The following is a 20,802-nucleotide window of genomic DNA, read 5'->3' on the forward strand; positions in this document are numbered from 1 at the left end:
GGGGCAACTCAGCATCTCCCTGCGGACTCCGGCTGTGGCAGGTCTCTTACTAGTCCCATCTTTGCTTTCTGCCCTGTCCTTTAGTATTTCCAAGCAGCTGTTTTACAGATCTGCTGCCTGTGCACCTGTGGGATGCTCAAGGTCCGTCTCTCCAGCTGCTTCTGTAGTCCCCTTCTGCCCTTGCAGCCTGTCCCACTGAGCCTCTGCACCAGAGGATCAAGGACGCCCTTCTCAAAGGTGGGCCTTGTCTTTCTCCATTACCATTCGACTCAGTATCTACTCCTCTCCTGACTCTGCAGCTCTTCCCAGTTGGTCTCTTTACTAGGGCTTCCAGAGCCCCATTCCTGCACCTGAACCCTAGCATTGTAAAGCTGGGCTCCAGGTCAGCCCTACTTGGCCACCATCAGACCATGTACCCTGAAGCCTACTCACTGGGACTCCAAGCACAGGACTCGCTCTCTCCCAGGTTTGTTTCCTCATCTCTAAGTGGGCCTGGTGTTCACCTGGGCTTGTGTGTGGTCGGGGGAGGGCTCACAGGGCCCCTTGTTGGCTGTCAGTAAGACTGGAGGCCCAAGTGGAAGGCCAGACCCTCACAGTTCAGATAGTGGGCCCACTAAGCCTCCACAACAGAGGGCGGCTGCTTCCCCTTTGCCTCCTCACCAAGGCCAATGAGTCCAGGCCAGATTCCCCACCCTCCCTTACTTCCTCTCCAGAGACTGGGGGATGGGAAATCAGGTACCTGACACCAAGAGGTGACAGGGACCCAAACAGGAAGGGCAGCATCTCAATTTAGGTGGCACTGTCCACATCCAGAGATAAGGGCAGCAGACAAGAGGTGTGCCCATCCTCAGCCCCAAAGGCAATCCTTCCCTCTGCTGAGGGCACAGAAATCCCAAGTCTGGACTGTGAATTACAAAATAAGTTTATTTTGCTTTGGAGGGTGGGCAGGCATCCAGTCTTAGAACTTCTGGAACTGCTTCTTGGTGCCAGCTGCCTTGGTGACCTTGAGTACATTGAAGCGCACCGTCTTGCTCAAAGGCCTGCACTCGCCAACTGTGACGATGTCACCAATCTGGACGTCCCTGTGGGAACAGGCAGGAGCATGTCCTCAGAAGAGGTTACCTCAGCAGACCTCTAAAGGAAACCCTCTGTCCCCATCACCAGGTTGAAGGTGTTCCACGCTGTTTAATGTAACCCCATTCCAGCTCCAGCTGCCATTCAACCTGCCCCCTAGACACCCAGGACAGCCTGGCCTTGCTTGGTCTTGTGGGGCAGCATGCCTGTGGTCTCCATCAACTGAAATCTCCATTTCACAAAGAACAAAGGGAGGCTCCCAGGATTGGCCAGTGGCATCCCCCAGTGGATGGAGGATCCTTTGGGCACCTGAGCCAAGTCCAACACTGCCAGAGTCAGTGGCGACCAGCCCTCCTGTCAAGTAACCCCCGCTTTGTTCCCAAGTCATTCTTCCAGAAGACCCTCCCTTATGAGCTACTATCCCACTGCCCATCATCTCTCTCCACTGGTCTGGTGTCCTTCCTGCTCCAAGGTGCTCTCTGAGGGAGGACCTTACCCTTGCTGATCTCTGAACACTAAGTCTCTAACACGGGTAAGACATACATATACAAAACATGTTCTACGAAAAAGTACTTCAAGCCAGGTAAGGTGGCGCACACTTGTAATCCCAGGGGCTCTGGAGGCTGAGGCAGAAGAATTTTGAATTCAAAGGCAGCCTCGGCAAAACCCTGTCTCTAATGCCCCTGAGTTCAATCCCTGGTACCAACCCACGAAAAAAGGAAAGAAAAAGCACTTCATTCTAACATAAATGTAACCCTGGCTAGCTGCTCCCTAAGGGACCACCGTGCTCACCTGAAGCAGGGGGACAGGTGCACAGACATATTCTTGTGGCGCTTCTCAAAGCGATTGTATTTGCGGATGTAGTGGAGATAGTCCCGGCGGATCACAATGGTCCTTTGCATCTTCATCTTGGTCACCACACCTGGGCAGAGGAAACAAATAAATCATAGATCAGTCAGGCCTCATAGGAAAGGGAACCAAGGGTTGCCCAGGGCATGCTGGGAATCAGAAGTTGCTGAGTAGGGTGGGTCCCCAAAAGCCCTGCTTCTGGCATCAGCTTTGCCAAGTGGCTTTTCAGCAGTACCCGTGGTGGGTATCTGAAGACCATCGTGAAAACAGACATCATCTGCCAGTGCCCTGAAACCAGGAATCTAGGCCCCAAGCCCCTTCATTCCAATAGTTCAGGCCCCCAAAATTCTCCACTCACCAGACAGGATCCGCCCTCGGATGGAAACATTACCAGTGAAAGGGCACTTCTTGTCAATGTAGGTGCCCTCAATGGCCTGAAGAGATAAGGAAAAGAAGAGTGAGCTTTGGACAAAAGAGGACTGAGCGTGTGACCTCAAGGACCCAAACTACAATTCCCAGCAGCCCAGAGGGTAGCCACTGAGACGTAGGCAGGGCAACCCTGCCAGGCACGTGGGCAGGGGCAAGGGAGTCTCATTTTCTTCTGGGAGTTCTCCCCACCTCTTTTGGTGTCTTGAAGCCCAGACCAATATTTTTGTAGTATCGAGGGAGTTTCTCCTTCCCAGTTTCTCCTAGCAGGACCCTCTTCTTGTTTTGAAAGATGGTCGGCTGCTTTTGGTAGGCACGCTCTGTCTACAGGGATAAGAAGGAAGCTGGTGACTTTGCAAGCTTGGAGCAGATGGATTTCTGGCCTGAGGACCTTCCCCCAAACCTCCAGTATATACTTCCCACAGGCCAGCCCCAGAGGACCAGTGTCCCTGAAATATCCTCTAGAACACAGCCACCCACCGTGTACCTACAATTCAAAGACGTCTCTAAGCCCAAGGTAACTTCAGCTTGCCTGCTCTAGAACACCTCCCACTGCCAGCCGAATTTAATCTCCAGGAACATACCTCTAACACCCTGGGCACCTTTCAGCAATAATTATTTTTAAAGACACAAAACAATTCACGCTGCATTCACTCCTTATTTAATCAAAGAGGGTTCAAATTTAGCTACCAAACGACGGCTCCCCGAACTCGCCCTTAGGACTCAGGGCCGCAAACATCATTTCTTAACCCTTGGGCTTTTGGATAATGGCTCCTAAAACGCTTGAATCTGTATTAATGTGAAGAGCCAGCAAGATTTAGGAAGCTGATATCTAAGCTTAAAGCAAACGTATATGGCCCACCTTAATTCATCCCTAGGAAATCGCGGACGCCCTGAATAACCCCAAACGGGGGCGCAAGGTCCTGGCCTCCCAGACCCGCCCCTTTGGCTGAGAGCGAGACCCGCAGATTCCGGGCCAGCACAGAGAACACACCTGAATGTCCGCCATCTTCCCGGCTGCCTGAAAAAAAAGAGAGCGACGGAAGCGTCCGGGTTTCCTTATTGATTGCGCAGGGGCTGTAGAGGAAGTGACGAAAGGGGCAGGGTCACACGGCTTTGGGCGGTGCCTCGAGAGCGACTCTGATTGACAGGCGGCTTTAACCAGGCTTGTGCATCGGAAACTGCAAGTGCGCGGCCATGATGGTGAAAGACTCGGGGGCGGGAAGTGTGCATACTATCTCGCGAGAGTTTCAGGCTCTCATTGCTCCGGGAGCGTTAGTTCAGATTGGCTTGATTTGTGTTATCGCGAGAGTCGTGGGGAAGCCGTCATTTCCCTGAGGTGTAGGTTCACGTGGGATTTGGGGACCACGTGGCTGTATTCGGGTAGGCTTCAAACCAGCGGTGATGCTACCATCTTTTTTATGGGACAGGCCCCCTGCCGTTCCTAGAAGCATTGCGGCGGCGCCATCTTTGCGAGGGGCGGAAGCTGCCGGATCTTTTAGAAGTTGAATGAAAGTTACCTGGCAGTGGTGGGCTTCACTTCCAGACGGTGATTTGGAGCCATTCTTTTTGCTTTTTCTGTGTAAGATGGCGCTAATAGAACTTACCGCGATCGTGGAATTATTGCATACCTGCACTCGGTGGGCAGCAGCATTTAAAATTTGACTCTTGCGACTGAGAACCAGAATATTTGAGTTGTATTTCATTAGGCTGTCCGGTGGCAAAGCGCTCGCCTGGCATGATGGGGCCCTGGGCTCAATTCCCAACAAAGTTGTGGGTGCTGGTGACTGTTGAAATGGGCAAAGGGGTACCCAGGCAGGCCCTGACCTGTGAAGGGCTTGTCCCCAAAGTGTTCCCCAACCCCAATGCCCTCAGGGGTTCACACTGGCAGAGCCAACACGTCTATTCTTAGGTGTCAGATGAGACCTAACTTATTTAATAACCAGTTCACTTGCTATGGTGCTTTGACCCCTGGAGTCAGGCAGTAGGGGGCGTTGTGGCAATCAAATACTTTGCAGTTGAGCTGGAAAGGGACAGCTTCAGGTTATTAGGACACTGCAGGCTGTCCCAGGAGGAAACTTAGGTTTTTGTGGAAAGTGTGGCCTGCGTGAAACCTCTTAAAGCCCTGTTTTTGCTGAGGGCCCACCTCCACAGTGGACATATGCAAAGACGCCACGTTTCTTCAAAAATAATTTATTTGCTTTTGATCACAAAACAGAGGTAAGGAAAGGGGCAGTGCAATTTCCAGTCTTTGCACCTCTAAAACTTGACCCACTTCAGCAGGTACTCTCCTGTTCTTTCAGCTACAGAGTATAGGATGGCCACATGGTTAAGACAGGTGGGTGCCCCTGTAGCCAAGGAGACCCCCCCTTTAGTGTTCCAGCCCATTTAAAAAGAAAAAAATACTGCAAGTAACTGGTAGTTCTTTTTTTTTTTTAAATTCATGAATAAGCAGGCCATAAATTCTGACCATACAACTCTTAAGAAACCTCCCGAAACAGAAGCAGAGACCAAGACTAGGCCCTTCTCTGTGTCAGCTTTCCAGGGTCCCCCATATCCCAGGGTGGCGATGGAGGAAGGGCAGGCCAGGCCACACATTAGGCATAAACAGTCTTTATTGGGCTCAGACCAGGAGTCCATTGGTTCTGAGGACCTCTGTGAACTTGTTAATTTTCTTCTCCACATTCTTTTCTGCCTGTTTTCGTAGCCTCTGTGGGGTAAAGACACACAATGTTTTTAGGAGCTGGTTCTCCACCTCAGGCTGGGATGTAGGCAGACCTTCTAGGGCAAGACCTCGCCAGCCTGGCCCACCCACAAGCACAGTCCCCTCTCCAGGGCAACCCCTGCCCTCACCATAAGCTGTTTTTTCTTCCGGTAATGGATCTTGGCTTTCTCCTTTCTCTTCTCCTCCAGGGTGGCTGTCACTGCCTGGTACTTCCAGCCGACCTCATGAGCCAGGCGCCCCAGGTAGGCAAACTAGAGGGGCAAAGAAAGTTTTTAAGGGCCTGGGGATATAGCTCAGTTGGTAGAGTGCTTGTCTCACAAGCACAAGGCCCTGGGTTCAATCCCCAGCACCAAAAAAACATAAACAAACCAAGAAAGTTTTTAAGGACATAGAGACATGGGAGTCCTCTTAACCTAAAGAGCCTGGACTGAGGCTATGGTGGTCACAAGGGGAGTAACTGTCCTAGAGGATCATGGGAAGGGAATAATAATTCAGTCCCCAGCAAGCCCACATGAAAAGGTAACACACACACACATCCCATGTAAAGGCTCCCCGCTCCTGGCATCAGCTAAGCCTTTAGCGTTCTCGGCACTGCACACAGTGGCATCCGCAGACCATCGTGAGAAAAAACATCATTTGCCAGTCTTGAACCTCAGGTTCACCCCAGCAGACCCTAAAACCAAGTTAGAGCTGTCCAACCTGGAACTCACCTTTCTTGTTGGCTTCAGTCGCACAACCTTCAGGGCAGCAGGAACCACCATCCGCTTTTTCTGTTGGAGGAGAGGGGCTTAAAGACCTAGTGCAAAGACACTAGGAAAAGGAGGCTGGCTGCAGTAGGCGTCTCAGCCAGTTATGTTTTCATGAGGCTCAAACAATGTAGGTAATTGTGTAACATCATGGACGCTGGATGCAGGACACTGTGCTGGAGGCTTGGTGTGGCTCACCTTGTCGTAGGGTGGTGGAATCCCATCAAACACCTTGAGGCGGTCCAGGGCAGCCTGGCCTCGCTTGGTCTTGTGGGGCAGCATGCCTATGGCAGAAGGATGCCAGACCTCAGTGGGGCTTAGAGGATGTCCACCCTTCCCCACCAGGGCAGGCATGGGGCGGCCTCAGATGGTAGTGCATGTGGAGTCATCTCATGGTTGGGGAACTCGAACACGAGTGGGAGACGTCCTCATCACTGGCTGCCTGCTGCCACCACCCACAGCCCCAGGAGGCCCAGCTCACCTCGCACTGTCCTCCAGAAGATGCGACTGGGGGCCCGGAAGTGGTATGGGCCACGGGATGGGTTGGTATTCATCCTCTTGCGGAGGAAGGCCAGGTACTTCACTGAGGGAGGGGGAGAATATGAGGCTTGCCTTGTCTATAAGACCTAACAGTTCCCATCCAAATCCTAAAGCTCTAGCAAAAAAACCTTAACCCCTCTATGATCACAGGTTTAACTTACACTTGTTTCTGTAGAAATTTCCAGAAATGTTGATGCCCTCACAGCGCACAACCACCACCTTGCGGCCTAAAGGGAAGGTGAGGCATTCAAGAAGGGGAAGGATTAGGAAGGGCAGAATAAAGGGAGAGGGATCCTCCCTTGCACACAATTGGCAGAGCTGGGTTCATATTAAAATCTGAGCCAGGGAGGGAAGAGTTTGGCTGGCAAGTCTCAGAGCGGTGCATGGGGTTGATCTCACAGTCGTGAGACTCAAACGAAAGATGGTGATTGTTGCTCATCACTGACTTGCAAATGGAACTAAAGGCAGGGAGGACTGTGAGCAGACTTACCCAGCAGTACCTGTTTGGCCACAATGGCCGCCAGGCGGCCCAGGAGATGGCCTCGGCCATCCAGCACTAGGACCTGTGGAGACAAGGAAGGGATGAGAAAACTGACAGCTTTACTCTCCCACCTCAAGAAACCACTCTTTTCCAGTTCACCTTGCCCCTGGGGGGCTCTTCCAGCTCAGACCCAAGACTTGGATTAGTAGACCAAGGGGAAGCAAAATGTTGATCCAGCATCACCAGGCAGGACAAGACACCAAGGAACTCCCTTCTCCCTTCCTAAGACTGAATTTTGGATTGTCAAAGGATGAGCCAAGATATGACCCAAACCTGGCAACTCCTGTCCTTGGCTCATACAGGTACAAAATTTGTTGTCACCTTTGTCAAAACTGCAGGCTTCTAATAACCCAACTCTTCTTAATGTAAAATGCAATTTTTATCATGGACTTTTTTTTTAGTCTGAGACAGTTTCTCATTAGGTTGCCCAGGCTGACTTCAAAACCCTGGGTTCAGCAGGCCTCCTGAGTAGTAGCTGGGTACTACAGGCATGCTACCCCTGAACTTAGCAAGTATTGTCAAAAGCCCTTGCTGGATCTGCATCCCTGGGGTCCTCAGCTTCCTCATCAAGAATAGAAGCCTTCAACATTAATAAAGCACACCATAATGTACTAATGTGACAGCATAAAATAATGGTTGTTATACATACTTTTGTAGTTAATGGAAAGCAATGCAGTGTGGCATCAAATCTAAACCTAAGCTAGACTTCCCTACAATGTGACCTTGGCCCCAAATCTACAACTCACCTGAAAAATGAGGCTAGCATCTGTCTCAAGACTATTGCCAACAAATAGGCAAAACCAGTGCACACTGCTATTCACAGGTACTCATTCGCTTGATGACTCTTACCACTTGCCTAGTTCTACCTACCTGGGAATGAGCCCAAATACCACAGACTTACAGGAAGAAATTCACAAGGAAATCCTTTCCAGGGCCATCCTTTTTTTTTTTTAGTTGTCGTTGGATGCAATATCTCCATTTTACTTATTTTTATGTGGTGCTGAGGATGGAACCCAGGGCCCTGCACATGCCAGGACAGTGCTCCACCGCTGAGCCACAACCCCAGCCCCCCCATCCTCTAATTATGCCTCATACATGCTAGGCAAGCGCTCTGCCACTAGACTACAGCCCCAGCCCCAAGGACCACCCTCTTAGGTATATGTTCAACAGTTCAACATAAGACACAGATCTAAGCTTCTATGGTGTTCCCTGAGGGCCTGGGGGTGATTTGGGGGGCGAAAGTTTGTCCTACAGTTGTGGAACTGTTAACAGCCCTCTACTTCCAGCAACCCCAAAACAAGGGGGAATAAAGCAATTCCTGAACACTCGGAAGGCGAGTTTTCTCAACCTACTGCATAGGGAATTTCGCATTGAAATGCCACAAGCTGTAGGAAACCTTGATCCCGAGTCAGGTTGAAGCAGCTCAGGCCTTGGGGACAACGGCAGTGGCCTCCATTTTGGCCCAGCCTCAGGTTCCCATCGCCCGACATCAGTCAGACCGCCGCGTGTTCCCCATGGCCGGGGTCTGAACAAAGACCTGACGCCAAGGGCTCCCACCCGCTACCCAAGATTAAGACAAGGAAGACGTAACCGTAAAACAAACTCTCACCATCACCCTTCGCCTTGAGAAGGAATAAACTGCCGCCTTTTAGCCACTCCTCGACCTTAAAACAGCCGCGGTTTCTCCTACATCCCTACGGATTACCCTCCCACTAAAACCAGCTCCTTTTTGTTAACTGCTGATCTGAAGCTTCACAACGTATATACAAGGGAATACTGGACCCAACTCTGTTCCCGACTGGATCCCACGCGACCCCACACCACCCCAGCCGCGCAGACACCGAACCTGCCCCTCCGCCATCTTCGGCAGCCGCCTGGGAAAGAAGGAAGTGTTGGCGCAGGGTTTCTTATCCCTTGCCGCAAGGGCGGAGGCAGCAACGCTACACTGGCGGAGCGGAGAAGTTTCCGTCTTCTCATTGGCTAAAGTGTTGTACGCGTGCGCAGAGATGCCCTAGGGGGAAGGCGGGCGGTCTTCTGACTGCCCAATCCGATCTGAACTCGGCGGCCATGCCTGTGAGGGGCTAGAGATCACGTGAGTCGTGAGGCGGTTCTGTCGGGTGGGGCTGTCGGGTCTCGGCAGCCATCTTTTTGAGGGGCTGCTGATCTGCTCCACTCGACTTGTCGCCGTTACTCCATCAGGCGACTGAGGGTTGCAGGGTACGTGATGGCCTGCAGGGGGCAAGCAGATCCGCCTGGACAGCTCTTAGGCTCTCAGTGTAGGTTAGGGGATGTGGATTTGATGCCTGGTAGGCCTCGTGGTGAGCAGGACGAACTGCTGCACTTATCTGGACCCCGGCATCCGCCTTTGTGAAACAGGTGGAGGTGGATGATGAAGAAATGACTTCCAGATGCCGGGGCTGCACCAATCTGCTGCGGATCCCAAAGCAGCTTTCCGCTTTCCAGACTCTTGGCCTTTGCTTCTGCCGTCTCTCTTGCTTGGGATGCCCTCCCTGCTCTTCCGCCCACGCTCACTGCAGAATCTGTCTTGTCATGATCCCAGTGCCTTTGGGCTCAAGAGTCCTTTCCTCCAGAGAGCCTCCCCATCTATCCCAGCCTGGGCCAGATGCCTCCTGGGGGATCCCACACTGTCTGTGCTCCCTTCATTCGAGTGTGTGTCATCTTGCCCCGGCTCTGGGGTGCCCTGGGACTCCTCCAAAGACCCGGCGCGCCAGAGCCCTGGGCTGGTTTTGCCTCACATCTGGGTCTTAGAATTGCCTAGCACAGGCTCTGGGCCCCAAGAGGCTTGAACAGAAACATTGCATTAACTAAACAAGACTCAAGCCCTATGCCGTCCCATTCATAACCCGTCCCAACCACAGACAAGTCCAACCAGAACTGGTAGAAAATAATGATTTATATACAAGTTCATGGGGACAAGGGCTTTATACAGAGGGCTGAGTTCTGGCGTACCCTCCATCCTGAGGGGCAATGGTGCCTAGGAAGGGACCAGTCTGTAGCCGCCTTCCTCTGTGTACTGGGCGTGTGTCCTCTGATAGGTGACTCCTCTTGCTGGGCCTCAGTGTCCTGTGTAAAATGGGATGATAAATATGTTGTCGTCTTGGGTTGTTTGAGGATCCATGGACAGAGGAGAGGGAAAGAAAATACTTAGCTCCAGGCAGGACACAGACTGCCCCAAACAACTCTGTTCCCAGTGAGCAGCAGGCATCTGTCTATGGACATCACTGTCTAAGAAAAACTCTTGTGCAGTGGTGGAAATGTTCTCCATCCCTGCTCTCCAGCTGGTTAGCCACCAGCCACGTGTGACTACTGAGCACTTCAAATGTGACTATGGGGCAACTCAGGCATTTTTTTTTTAATTTCATCCAATTTTTATTAAATTTAAGAAATTAATAATATAGTTATTGAGAGAGTAAGAAAACAAGTGCAAAGTGCAAAGCTCTGCAAGTGCAAAGCTCCTGAATGTTAAATGCAGATCAAGCGGTTCTGATAAAAATGTGTCACTTTGTAGCTCAGTGGTGGACCCTTGCCTTGGGTGTGCAGCCCTGCATACATTCTTTTGTGCATACACAAAAGAAAAATGTCATCTGACTTTAGACATGATGTATACACACTGATTTTGAAATATGCAAAAAGAGAGTAAAGTATTTCATTGACTATAGTTTGGATACAACAGGTAAAGTAAAACATAGGGGCTGGGGATGTGGCTCAAGCGGTAGCACACTCGCCTGGCATGCGTGCGGCCCGGGTTCGATCCTCAGCACCACATACAAAACAAAGATGTTGTGTCCGCTGTTAACTAAAAAATAAATATTAAAAAAATTCTCTCTCCCCCTCTCTCACTCTCTCTTTTTTTTAAAAAAAAAAGTAAAACATAATATTTAAAGTATTTCAAGGGCTGGGGTTGTGGCTTAGTGGTAAAGTGCTCGCCTAGTGCAGGTGAGGTTCTGGGTTCGATCCTCAGCACCACATAAAAATAAGTAAAAATAAAAGCATTGTGTCCACCTACAACTAAAAAAATATATTTTAAAAAAAAGTATTTCAAGTTACCTTTTTTTTGTATGTGTGTGTGTGTTTGTGGTACTGAGGATTCAACCCAGGGGTGTGCTACCTCTGAGTTAGATCCCCAGCCCTTTTATTTTATTTAAAAAATATTTTTAGTTGTAGATGGACATAATACCTTTATTTTATTTATTTTTTTATGCAGTGCTGATGATCAAACCCAGTGCCTCACACATGCTAGGCAAGTGCTGTATCACTGAGCCACAACCCCAGCCCCTTTTATTTTATTTTTGAGACAGGGTCTTGCTAATTGGTTGAGGTTGGTCTCCAATGTTCAATCCTCCTTCAGCCTCCTGAATTGTTGGGATTACAGGCGTGTGCCTCTGTGCTGTCTAAAGTTACCTGCTGCTTTTCCCTTTTTTTTTTTTTTGACGTGAGGACTAGGGAATTGAAAATCACATGTGGCTTCATTGTATTTCCACTTGGCAGTGTTTGTCTGAGGGCCTTTCCTTGTGTCACTTCACTTAGCCTTGTGACAGTCCTATGATGGAAAGCACTATTTTTAGAGACTCTTTTGTAAGGAAAGGGAACCCAGGTAGATAAGTGAAGGGTGTGTGTTAGATTAGGACAGGCTGAGGGCTGGGGTGAAGCTCCAAGGTGCAGTATTTGTCCAGCATGCTCAAGGTGCTGGGGGTGGGGGGTGGGGGCAGGCAGCCTGGGATCAAATCTTCGTTGTCACTCACAAGCTGTGTGACTTCTGGAAAATTAACTTGTCTTTCTATGCCTTGGTTTCAGCCTGTATGAAGTGGGGCTCATAATAGCACTTCTCAATGAAGTGAGTTAATTTGTAGAGAGGTCCAGCCCCAGGCCTGTGCCAGAGTGATTACTGAGTACAATTTCCCCTAGGTCCCTCTAGGCCTCCCTCCTGCTACCCCTGCCTCCTCTCCCAACACCTGTTTCCAGATTCTCTCCTCCCTCCTGGGTTTCCCTTGGTTGCCTACTGCCCTGGGGCTAGTTGAACTTCCTGAAACACCCAAAGGACTGAGCAAAGGCAGTCCCCCGACCTACAGGGCCACGCCATTCCTGCCCCAGAAGGACACTCGGTCCTGGCATGCAAACTCCAGCACCCAGTATCTCCCAGGGTCCTCATTCCCTCAGGTCCCCCCGAATCACTGTCTCCTCCTGATCTTGCTTCCCCCTCGGTTCCCCACTGGCTGCCCCGTCACTGGGCCAGACCTGAGGGCATCTGTGTCAGCTCCTCCACCAAGCTGCTCAGTCCAGTCTTGTGCTTCTTGACCCCCTCCCCTGACTCTCTGCCCCCCCACTCTCCCTCCATCGTTCTGCCCTGAACCCAGGCCTTGGCCTCTCTCTGTGGACCCTTGCTGGCCTCCTCCTTGGCCTCCTGTCTCTTCTTCTACAGGTCCTCCTGGGCCCCTAGGAGTCTTTCAGCACCTAGCGCTGGCCCTGCCACTCTTCCACCCACAACCCTCCTGTGGCTCCCAGTACACCCCGACCCCTCCAGTCTAAGTCCAGAGTCCCTGGCCTGGCATCCCGGCCCCACAGCATGATGAAGAACTCACCAAGACGAGGCCCCAGCCGGGTCAGCACTCCACAAGCAGCACACCCTGGGGACTGGAGGCAGGGGGCACCTGTGGGCCCCACAGGGTCAGCCTCATGTGGGCAGGCAGAGCCTCCAGCCCCCCCTTCCTTTCCCATCTCTCTGCGCCCCCCTCACCTGTTCCTCACCTGAGGGGCAGGGCGGCCATTCACCCTTCTCCAGCGTAGGCACAAGAGAGCGGCCAGTGGTGGCAGGGCCACGGGCAGCAGCAGCAGCAGGAACAGCAGGTGGGACTGAGGGGCTGGCAGTGCTGTTGCCCCCAAGGCCCGGGGACTCCTTGGGGGCGGCAGGGTGGAGGAGTCTGGGGAGAGAGGGGACCCGGTGAACGGTGAACGAGGAGAAGGTTGTGTCAGGGAAGGCAGGAGTCCTGCTGGGGCCAGCTGTGGGACCTCAGTGGGCGCCAGCCTCCCCTCCCTGACCGCAGCTGCCTCATCCCCAGGGAAATGAGGACAGATAATCATTGTACTTACCTCACAAGGCTGACACAAAATCATGAGTGCTTAGGCGAGAACCTGGCACTTAGGTTATATTTTATTTCATACTTAAACTCAAATGTTTCCAGTGGTTATGTACCTGTCATCTCCCAGTCCTGAGACCCCACCCCCATCCCCTGCCCCCAGGAAGCAGGAGCCTTATCTGGGTTATTTACCACCAGAACCTATAATTTAAGTATGTGAATGAATGGACATTTAGATATTAAAACAGTAACAGAGTTGGGCACAGTGGCACAGGCCTGTAATCCTAGAGACTTAGGAGGCTGGGGCATGAGGACACAAGTTAGAGGCCAGCTTCAGCAACTCAGGGGGACCTTGTCTCAAAAAATAAAAAGGCTGGAGTGTAACTCAGTGGTAGAGCGCTTGCCTAGCATGCACAAAGTGCTGGGTTCAATCCCCCATACTGCAGGTAAATAAATAAACAAACCCAGTGACATACAATACATGAACCTATGGTGTCCCTGGGGCTCTGCAAATCTGGCCCTTTTTTCCTCTCTGTGCCTTCAGCTTCCCTCCTACCCACTCAGCTTCAGTCTCACAGGCCTCCCTGATGTCCCCTAAACACAGGCAGATTTCTGCCCCAGGGTCTTTGGCACTGGCTATTCCTTTGTTCCCAACTTCCAGTAACTTCCAATCACAACCCAGCTCAGGATTCTATCATCTTGTTTTAATTTGATGACAGTGAGCTACTTTCTTGTTTATTTGTGTGTTGGGTGTTTATCAACTGTTTCCCGGATTAGTGTGTCAACCCTGAGCTGCAGTTACTTGAGTTACTTGAGTTGTTTTTGGCAATAGTGTAGATGAAGCCCAGGGCCATGCACATGCCAGCAAGCGCTGTGCCACCGCCCTACAGCCTGGCCCGATTTATTTATTTATTTGTGTCTTCAGATAGAGTTGCACTGATTTACCCAGGCTGGCCTCAGACCTGCGATCCTCCTGCCTTAGCTTCTGGAGAAGCTGGGATTGCAGCACCTGAATCACTAAATAATTTTTTTAAACACTGAATAGAGTTTGGGGGGATATTGCATTAAATAAAAATATTAAATTATTGATATCTTAATAGAATCCTACATTGGGGATGTGGCTCAGTGGTAGAGCACTTCCCTAGCATGTGTGAGGCACTGGGTTTGCTCTTCAGCATCACATAAAAATAAATAAATAAAATTAAGGTATGTGTCCATCTACAATGAAAAATATTTAAAATATATATACATATGTATGTGTCAGAGAGCATAACGACCATGAAGAAGCCAGCCATCTACCAGCCAAAAGAGTCCTGGAGCGGATTTACTCTCACAGGCCCTGGTGACAGCGGATCTTGGACTTCTGGCTTCCAGCACTAGGTCATCTGTGGTTTAAGTCACTCTGTGGGGCTCTGTCACGGCAGCGCTCACAAACTCATATACACACTCAAGTGTGTATAAATAAGTGATAAAATCCGAATAAACTCTGTGGATTGGACCAATGTCAATTTCCTGGTTTTAATTTTGTTCTATTAGTTAATTAACAAGCAAATGTAAACTGGAGAGGCTGGGCATGGAGGGCAGGGGATCGCCTTAATGTCTTTGCAGTTTTTCTATGATTATTCCCAAAGGAAAAAAAGCTTAAAAATAAAACAACTCGGGGGCTGTGTTTGTAGCTCAGCGGTAGAGCGCTTGCCTAGCATATGTGAGGCGCTGGGTTCCATCCTCAGCACCACATAAAAATAATAAATACATAAATAAAATAAAGATTTTTTTAAATAAATAAAACAACTATTAACTTGCTAAGAAATAAGAAACATTGAGTTGGACATGATGGTGCATGCCTGTAATCCTAGCAGTTTGGGAGGTTGTGGCAGGAGGATCACGAGTTCCAAGCCAGCCTCAGCAATGGCGAGACACTAAGCAACTCAGTAAGACCCTGTCTCTAAATAAAACACAAAATAGGGCTGGGGATGTGGCTCAGTGGTCGAGTGCCCCTGAGTTCAATCCCCAGTACCAAAAAAAAAATTAAAATCCTGAGGAAAAAATGAATCCATCTTTATTTTTCCCCCACATGGCAGCCAGGAATTTAAAACTTAAATAAGTGACTGCCTGTGTCTGTGGACAGGGTTTCTTAGACACACAGGCAGGGACTACAGCTTCCTTCTCAAAGATGGGTAAACTGAAGCAGAAAGGGGAATGAACTTGCTCCAGGTCGTAGCAGTGGAGAGCAAGGGCCCTCTGGGACACACTGAGCAGAAGGGACAGGAGGGTACCAGTGGGCTTCAGGGACTGGGAGCCGTTACCGGGCTGGCACTGCAGCTCCAGGCACCGAGAGAAATTCCGGCGGGTGATCCAGGGCTTCAGAGCCACCAGCTGCTTGAGGGTGTCCTGCAGGAGGTGGGAGATGTTGGTCTGGACGAAGCGAAGGCAGCTGGGGAGGGGCTGGGAGCAGGGGAGGGAGATGTCACGGCCACATGGCCCCAGCATCTCCAGCCAGCCAGCCCAGGGCTTTCCCTGCCGGCAACATCCAGCAATGAACCCAAGGAGGCCTGAATCTCAGAGTTGAGACCCCCAGGCTCCCTGGTGGCAAGGGGACATGACCCCTTAGCTGCCCCTCTCATCAGGGCCTAAGAAACCTGGGCCCAATTGTGGAGCCCTTCACCATCTTCTGGTACCCAGCAGCAGTGTCCCTGGGGACCTCAGGGGAGCAAAGTTCCAGCTCATTCTCCCTTGGGGCTCTGCTGCCAAAAGAACTCCCAGTGAGGCTCCGGAGGAGCTTCACTTGTGGTGCCTGGGAGGCTCCCTCCCCTCATTCATCCCCGGAGCTCAGGGCTGACCTGGAAGGCACATAAGGTGACAAAGTGTATTTCAGTGTTGACGTCCTCCAGGAGGATTTTCATCTGAGACCCGGCCACAGTTTTGAGTTGCTCCATCCAGCGCTGAGCCAGTACCAGCTGCCACAGCGCCTTGCAGAGTTCTTCCTGGGGAGGGACAGGCCATACCCTCAATCTGAGGGAGGAGGCTGGTCCTGGACCCCTGGGTCTGAGGGAGGAGGCTGGGGCTGGACCCTGGGTCTGAGGGGGGAGGCTGGGGCTGGACCCTGGGTCTGAGGGGGGAGGCTGGGGCTGGACCCTGGGTCTGAGGGGGGAGGCTGGGGCTGGACCCTGGGTCTGAGGGGGGAGGGCTGGGGCTGGACCCTGGGTCTGGGAGGAGGCTGGAGCTGGACCCTGCGTCTGAGGGAGGAGGCTGGGCTTGAACCCCTGGGTCTGAGGGAGGAGGCTGGGGCTGGACCCTGGGTCTGAGGGAGGGGGCTGGGCCTGGACCCTTGGTCTGAGGGAGGAGGCTGGGCCTGGACCCCTGGGTTTGAGGGAGAGGGAGGCTCTTGGCTCACTAGTCTGGCCCCTGAAGGTTGGTGAATCTTGCATCTGGTCCCCACCTCTGTCCCAGGCCCATCCCACCTATGACTCACGTCCTGCAGGTTGGAGGCCACAGTGACTGGGTAATCCTGAAGCAGGTAGTCAGACTGCAGGAGAAAAGAGGGTTAGGCCTGGCTGAGAGCCGGAGAAACAGAACTACGGAGACTCAGAGATGGAAGGCAGAGACCTGGGGCAAGGGGCAGAGACCAAGGGAGAGAGATGACAGATACCCAGTCACAGAACTTTGAGCTCAAGCAGGGACCCAGGGGAGGGGACCAGCCAGGAAGGCTCACCAGCTTGCGGATGGTGGCTGCAAAAGTAGATGTGATGGGGCTGTGCTTGAAGGAGCAGTCGGGGGTCCCCCGGAGGCCAGGGCTCAGCAGCAGCAGCAGCAGCAGTGAGGACTGGGGGGGGGGGCACGGGCCAGTCAGCTGGCTCCACCTCCCCCACCTCTCTCGCCTGTCCCCTTCTCAGGTCTCATTCCAGATCTTCCCGTCCCCTCTCTCCCCTGCATCTTGTCTGATGTGTCCCCATCTCTCCCCAACATGGCCTACTCCTGTCTCTTGTCCAAAACCGTCCACTTTCATCCATCCTGTCTCATCTCTCGCCTTCTCCACCTCCCTCCACATCTCTCCCCTCCCTACCTCTTTCCCGACCTCTGCCCATCTCCCCACCCCGCCCATGACCTCACACCTCTGCCCATCTCCCCACCTCTGCCACCTACTACACCTGTCCACCTCCCCCAACTCCTCCCCACCTCCCCTTCAGCTCGCCCATCTTGACCTGGTGCCCCCCTCCTCCCAGGTATACGCACAATTGGGCTCCAGGCTGGCGCCAGCACTATCATCTCTGCCGAGAGCCCCTCATGCCTGTGGCCGGGTCTTGGAAGGGACAGAAGAGCTGGTCTCGGACACGCACCCCTCAGCCCCTTCCTCGCCCGCCCCTTCGCCTCCCCGCCCCTCCCTCCTGCCCTTGATGTGGCTAAGTTTCCGCCTCCTACTCCCCCAGGCTTCCTGCGTGAGCCCCAGTTACACTGAAAACTCATCTCCCCTTCCAAGAACCCCGACGTCCGGTCCCCGAAACCCTCCTCAGGTCAGGGACCCGGGAACGGGGTTCCCCATGCCATGCTCCCTCAGCCGCAGGAACGGGGACCCCAGCCCCGCCCCTCGGGGACCTGGAGTCCCATTCTCCTCACGCACTAGGCTTGCCCCAGCTGGGTGTGGAAGGGCTAAGCTGGGTGACAGCCAGAGACCGAAAGTGAAAGGAAATTTTGGGGGGAGACCGCGAGCAGGGGTGGAATCGGGTCGAGGCAGAGGGCGCCCCCTGGTGGTGAAGGTGGCGCCTTCGCCTAGACGGCGTGCATAGCGCCAAGCCCAAGGCACACCAAGCCAGGCGCAGGCCACCCTGAAACCTCCTTTCTCACCCCAAAATCTTCCTCAACGCCCCAAGGTAGATGGCAGTTCCATCCCTCCAGGCTCTCAGGCCCAAAGCCTTGGAGTCCACGCCTCTGCGCCTTTCACTGCATAATGGCAGGCCCATCAACAAATGGATTGGCTACACCTTCAAAATGTAGCAGGAATTCTACCGATTCTCACCACTGCAACTGCCATTATCTGGGTCCTGCTACCACCTCCTGCCTGGGACAACACTCACTAGGCTCCCTGCTTCAGCCCCCTAGACTCTAGTGGCTCTCCAAGCAGTCAAAAGAAGTCCATGCAGACCTGTCAGCTCCCTGTAGCTCCCCTCATTCAGAACAATGGTCCACATGGAACTGCAGGATCTGGTCCCATCTCCCCTCTGACCTCACCTCCCGTCCCTCTCCAACACCAGCCCTCCTTGCTGTGTGCGACGTGGGCACACTCCTGCCTTAGACCTTTGCACTGGATGTTTTGGCCTCACCCCAGACACCTATGTGGCTCACCCCCATCTCAGTCAGGTGTTTGCTTAACTCACAGGCAGGGGCTTCCCGACACCCTTTAAAAATCGCACTTCTCCACACACCCCTTTTTGAAACTGCCCCCATACCCCCAGCATTCCTACTCACCCCCACTTCATACTTGTCACCTTCTAACGCACCATGTGGCTTTCTGATCTTCATTGTTGTTTTCTTCCAGGGGACATGGGCTCCAGGAGGTCCTCAGTAGGTATCTGCTTTACCCCTTCTGAGTTTCTAGAACTCTTTGGCCCTAGCAGCTGCTCCACAGATATTGGCTGAATGATCGCAAAAACTGATCCTGACCTCTTCCCTTCTTCACCATTGCTGAATTATAGAGACTGTGTCTGGCTCTTGCCGCTGGTTCCTGGGAGATAAAACCTTGGAATTTCCCAGGTATTAGGAGTGTCATTGTTATTCATGGTTGCCACCTTGACTCCCTGAGTTTATACTGAGGGAGGCTGGTCATACTAGAAAGACCAATTATGTGATTAGAGAGCTGGGGATTTGAGCTAGACTTGCGAAACTCTGGGAAGTGTTGGGGACCTGTCTACCAGAGGAAGCCTGGGTAAAAATTTTGGATTTTGGGGGGGCTGGGGTTGTGGCTCAGTGGTAGTGTGCTTGCCTACCATGCATGAGGCACTAGATTCGATCCCCAGCACCACATAAACGTAAAATAAAGATATTATGCCCATCTAAAACTAAAAAATAAATATTAAAAAAAAATTTTTTGAGGCTCTTGTTATTGGTGAGCACAGTACATCAGGAAGGTGATATGCTCTGATTCCCTGGGGGATGAGCGTTTGGAAACGGTACAGCCAGCCCTCAGCGTTCATGTTTTTTTTTTTTTCCTTTTTCTTTTTATTGGTACTTAGAGGCACTCAACCACTGAGCCACATCCCCAGCCCTATTTTGTATTTCATTTAAAGATAGGATCTCATTGAGTTGCTTAGCGCCTCACTGTTGCTGAGGCTGGCTTTGAACTCTTGATCCTCCTGCCCCAGCCTCCCAGCCTCTGGGATTACAGGCGTGTGCCACTGCGCCCAGTCTGGTCTGTATTCTTTCTAATTATTTATTTATTTTTTAGTTTTCGGCAGACACATCTTTGTTTGTATGTGGTGCTGAGGATCGAACCCGGGCCGCACGCATGCCAGATGAGCGCGCTACCGCTTGAGCCACATCCCCAGCCCTGGTCTGTATTCTTTCTAATGACACTGTGATTGTGAGTATAGCACTTTCCAGAGTTCTTGAACCTGAAGAGGTCATGAGAGCCCTGGATTTGTAGTCAGTGGGTCAGAAGTACAGGTGGCTTGTGGATGTCTGGGGGAGAGGCTTATCTAGGACTGAGCCTTACCCTGTGGGGCTGGGGCCCACTCTGAGAATGGAGCACACACCTGGTGCTCTGGTACTACAATGCTGAGTACCCACAGTGCTGCCAGCTCAGTGCTGGGGATGTGGCTGTGCATGAAAGGTACATTTCTTGCCCTGATGAAGTTGGCAGACTCTGAGTAAGCTGACCCGGAAATGATGATTTCATTGCAGATATATTATGTGCTTTGAAAACAAAGGCACTAGCTGGATGTAGTGGCAAATATTTATAATCCCAGTGAGGAGACTGAGGCAGGAGGATGGCAAGTTTGAGGCCAGCCTCAGCAACTTAGCAAGACAGTCTCAAAATACAAAGGGCTGGGGATGTAGCTCAGTGGTAGAGCACCCCTGGGTCCAATCCCTAGAATGAATGAATAAGAAGGCCCTGATATGAGCAGCCTTCCCCCATTTCTTCTCTCCAAGGTGCCCAGCTCCTCCCTGGGTGCTCTGGTGCTGACTCGGCCTACGGGCCCAGTGGAACTCAGGCTGGGTCGTGTGGCTTGCTTGGCTGACCGCTGAGAGTGAGAGTGCCAGGCCCCTCTGGGTGGAAGCTGCCCAGGCTGGGAGTGGACAGTGATGGTGAGAGGTGCACTGTAGGGGCCTCTGCGATGACTTCATTGCGTCACCCAAATTTCAGATTGGAAATGTAATCCCCAAATTCATGTTAATGGCATTTAGAGGCGTGACCTTTGCGGGGGATGACTGGGTTATAAGGACATTAATCCATTCACTAATTAATGGAGGACAGGTTACGGAGGAAGTGCCTTTGCTCTGAGAGCGAGCTCTCTAGCAGGCCAGCACCGTCTCGCCACGTCATGTCCTCTGCCTCCTGTTGATGCGGTGAAGATGTCCTCCACAGGTGCAGTTCCTCTCGGCCTCCAGAACCACGAGCCTTTATTCTTTGCAAATTACCAGTCTGGCACATGCCTATAATCCCAGTGACTCTGGAGGCTGAGGCAGGAGGATCACAAGTTGAAAGCCAGCTTCAGCAACTTAGGCCCTAAGCAGCTTAGCCAGATCCTGTCTCAAAATAAAAAATAAAAAGGGCTGGGGATGTGGCTTGGTGGTTAAGTACCCCTGGGTTCA

General features: G+C 52.0%; 3 protein-coding genes and 5 non-coding genes across 17 annotated transcripts; all 8 read right to left on the reverse strand.

Annotated features, from left to right (window-relative positions):
• Positions 1 to 904: 904 nt before the first annotated feature.
• Rps11 (ribosomal protein S11) lies at positions 905 to 3,499 on the reverse strand. The gene is made up of 5 exons (XM_046466034.2): positions 3,344 to 3,499; positions 2,542 to 2,673; positions 2,282 to 2,357; positions 1,867 to 1,996; positions 905 to 1,082 (listed from the first exon to the last, which is right to left on the reverse strand). The coding sequence occupies exons 1-5, from the start codon at positions 3,356 to 3,358 to the stop codon at positions 959 to 961; spliced, it is 477 nt and encodes a 158-aa protein (XP_046321990.1). The 5' UTR covers positions 3,359 to 3,499; the 3' UTR covers positions 905 to 958.
• LOC124108000 (small nucleolar RNA SNORD35) lies at positions 2,119 to 2,205 on the reverse strand. The gene has a single exon (XR_006856578.1). It is a non-coding gene; the product is annotated as a small nucleolar RNA SNORD35 (small nucleolar RNA).
• Positions 3,500 to 4,946: 1,447 nt separating the features above from the next.
• On the reverse strand, positions 4,947 to 8,848 carry Rpl13a (ribosomal protein L13a). 3 transcript variants are annotated; one of them, XM_046466047.2, is made up of 8 exons: positions 8,748 to 8,848; positions 6,851 to 6,923; positions 6,522 to 6,587; positions 6,302 to 6,403; positions 6,019 to 6,104; positions 5,785 to 5,844; positions 5,203 to 5,325; positions 4,947 to 5,059 (listed from the first exon to the last, which is right to left on the reverse strand). In XM_046466047.2, the coding sequence occupies exons 1-8, from the start codon at positions 8,760 to 8,762 to the stop codon at positions 4,973 to 4,975; spliced, it is 612 nt and encodes a 203-aa protein (XP_046322003.1). In that variant the 5' UTR covers positions 8,763 to 8,848; the 3' UTR covers positions 4,947 to 4,972. The 3 variants fall into 3 exon arrangements, with proteins under 3 accessions (XP_046322003.1, XP_058442038.1, XP_058442037.1); XM_058586055.1 differs by lacking the exon at positions 8,748 to 8,848 and adding an exon at positions 8,511 to 8,528; XM_058586054.1 differs by lacking the exon at positions 8,748 to 8,848 and adding an exon at positions 7,001 to 7,096.
• Positions 5,630 to 5,715, reverse strand: LOC124108001 (small nucleolar RNA SNORD35). Its single transcript, XR_006856579.1, has one exon. It is a non-coding gene; the product is annotated as a small nucleolar RNA SNORD35 (small nucleolar RNA).
• LOC124107999 (small nucleolar RNA SNORD34) lies at positions 5,910 to 5,979 on the reverse strand. The gene has a single exon (XR_006856577.1). It is a non-coding gene; the product is annotated as a small nucleolar RNA SNORD34 (small nucleolar RNA).
• Positions 6,178 to 6,262, reverse strand: LOC124108010 (small nucleolar RNA Z195/SNORD33/SNORD32 family). Its single transcript, XR_006856586.1, has one exon. It is a non-coding gene; the product is annotated as a small nucleolar RNA Z195/SNORD33/SNORD32 family (small nucleolar RNA).
• Positions 6,726 to 6,809, reverse strand: LOC124107998 (small nucleolar RNA Z195/SNORD33/SNORD32 family). Its single transcript, XR_006856576.1, has one exon. It is a non-coding gene; the product is annotated as a small nucleolar RNA Z195/SNORD33/SNORD32 family (small nucleolar RNA).
• Positions 8,849 to 9,797: 949 nt separating the features above from the next.
• Positions 9,798 to 19,042, reverse strand: Flt3lg (fms related receptor tyrosine kinase 3 ligand). Of its 8 annotated transcripts, none has more exons than XM_058586051.1 (8): positions 18,460 to 19,042; positions 17,230 to 17,296; positions 16,709 to 16,819; positions 16,469 to 16,522; positions 15,837 to 15,980; positions 15,303 to 15,441; positions 12,668 to 12,840; positions 9,798 to 9,985 (listed from the first exon to the last, which is right to left on the reverse strand). In XM_058586051.1, the coding sequence occupies exons 1-8, from the start codon at positions 18,468 to 18,470 to the stop codon at positions 9,827 to 9,829; spliced, it is 858 nt and encodes a 285-aa protein (XP_058442034.1). In that variant the 5' UTR covers positions 18,471 to 19,042; the 3' UTR covers positions 9,798 to 9,826. The 8 variants fall into 8 exon arrangements, with proteins under 8 accessions (XP_058442034.1, XP_058442035.1, XP_058442036.1 ...); XM_058586052.1 differs by lacking the exon at positions 18,460 to 19,042 and adding an exon at positions 17,615 to 17,726; XM_058586053.1 differs by lacking the exon at positions 18,460 to 19,042 and adding an exon at positions 17,590 to 17,641.
• Between the last annotated feature and the right edge of the window lie 1,760 nt (positions 19,043 to 20,802).

The sequence above is a fragment of the Marmota monax genome, unplaced genomic scaffold (assembly GCF_021218885.2).
Source record: "Marmota monax isolate L192 unplaced genomic scaffold, Marmota_monax_Labrador192_F-V1.1 WCK01_AAM20220418_F8-fsc00160, whole genome shotgun sequence".
In the NCBI taxonomy this organism is placed as follows: Eukaryota; Metazoa; Chordata; class Mammalia; order Rodentia; family Sciuridae; genus Marmota; species Marmota monax.

Bases quoted from the DNA above. Each gene is read 5' to 3' on its own strand.
- Rpl13a (XM_058586054.1), bottom strand. From the start codon at position 7,081: ATGCTGGATCAACATTTTGCTTCCCCTTGGTCTACTAATCCAAGTCTT. The intron at 5,845-6,018 runs GTGAGCCACACC...CTCCTCCAACAG, and splicing joins TTCCACCACCCTACGACAAG to AAAAAGCGGATGGTGGTTCC. The intron at 5,060-5,202 runs GTGAGGGCAGGG...TTTACCCCACAG, and splicing joins GGAAGAAAAAACAGCTTATG to AGGCTACGAAAACAGGCAGA.
- Flt3lg (XM_046466038.2), bottom strand. From the start codon at position 17,460: ATGAGTTTTCAGTGTAACTGGGGCTCACGCAGGAAGCCTGGGGGAGTA. The intron at 16,820-17,229 runs GTGCGTATACCT...CCCCCCCCCCAG, and splicing joins CGCCAGCCTGGAGCCCAATT to TCCTCACTGCTGCTGCTGCT. The intron at 15,442-15,836 runs GTCAGCCCTGAG...CCCTGCTCCCAG, and splicing joins TCACCTTATGTGCCTTCCAG to CCCCTCCCCAGCTGCCTTCG.
- Rps11 (XM_046466034.2), bottom strand. The intron at 2,358-2,541 runs GTGGGGAGAACT...TTATCTCTTCAG, and splicing joins GCTTCAAGACACCAAAAGAG to GCCATTGAGGGCACCTACAT. The intron at 1,997-2,281 runs GTGAGTGGAGAA...TCCTCTGCCCAG, and splicing joins CCGAGGGCGGATCCTGTCTG to GTGTGGTGACCAAGATGAAG.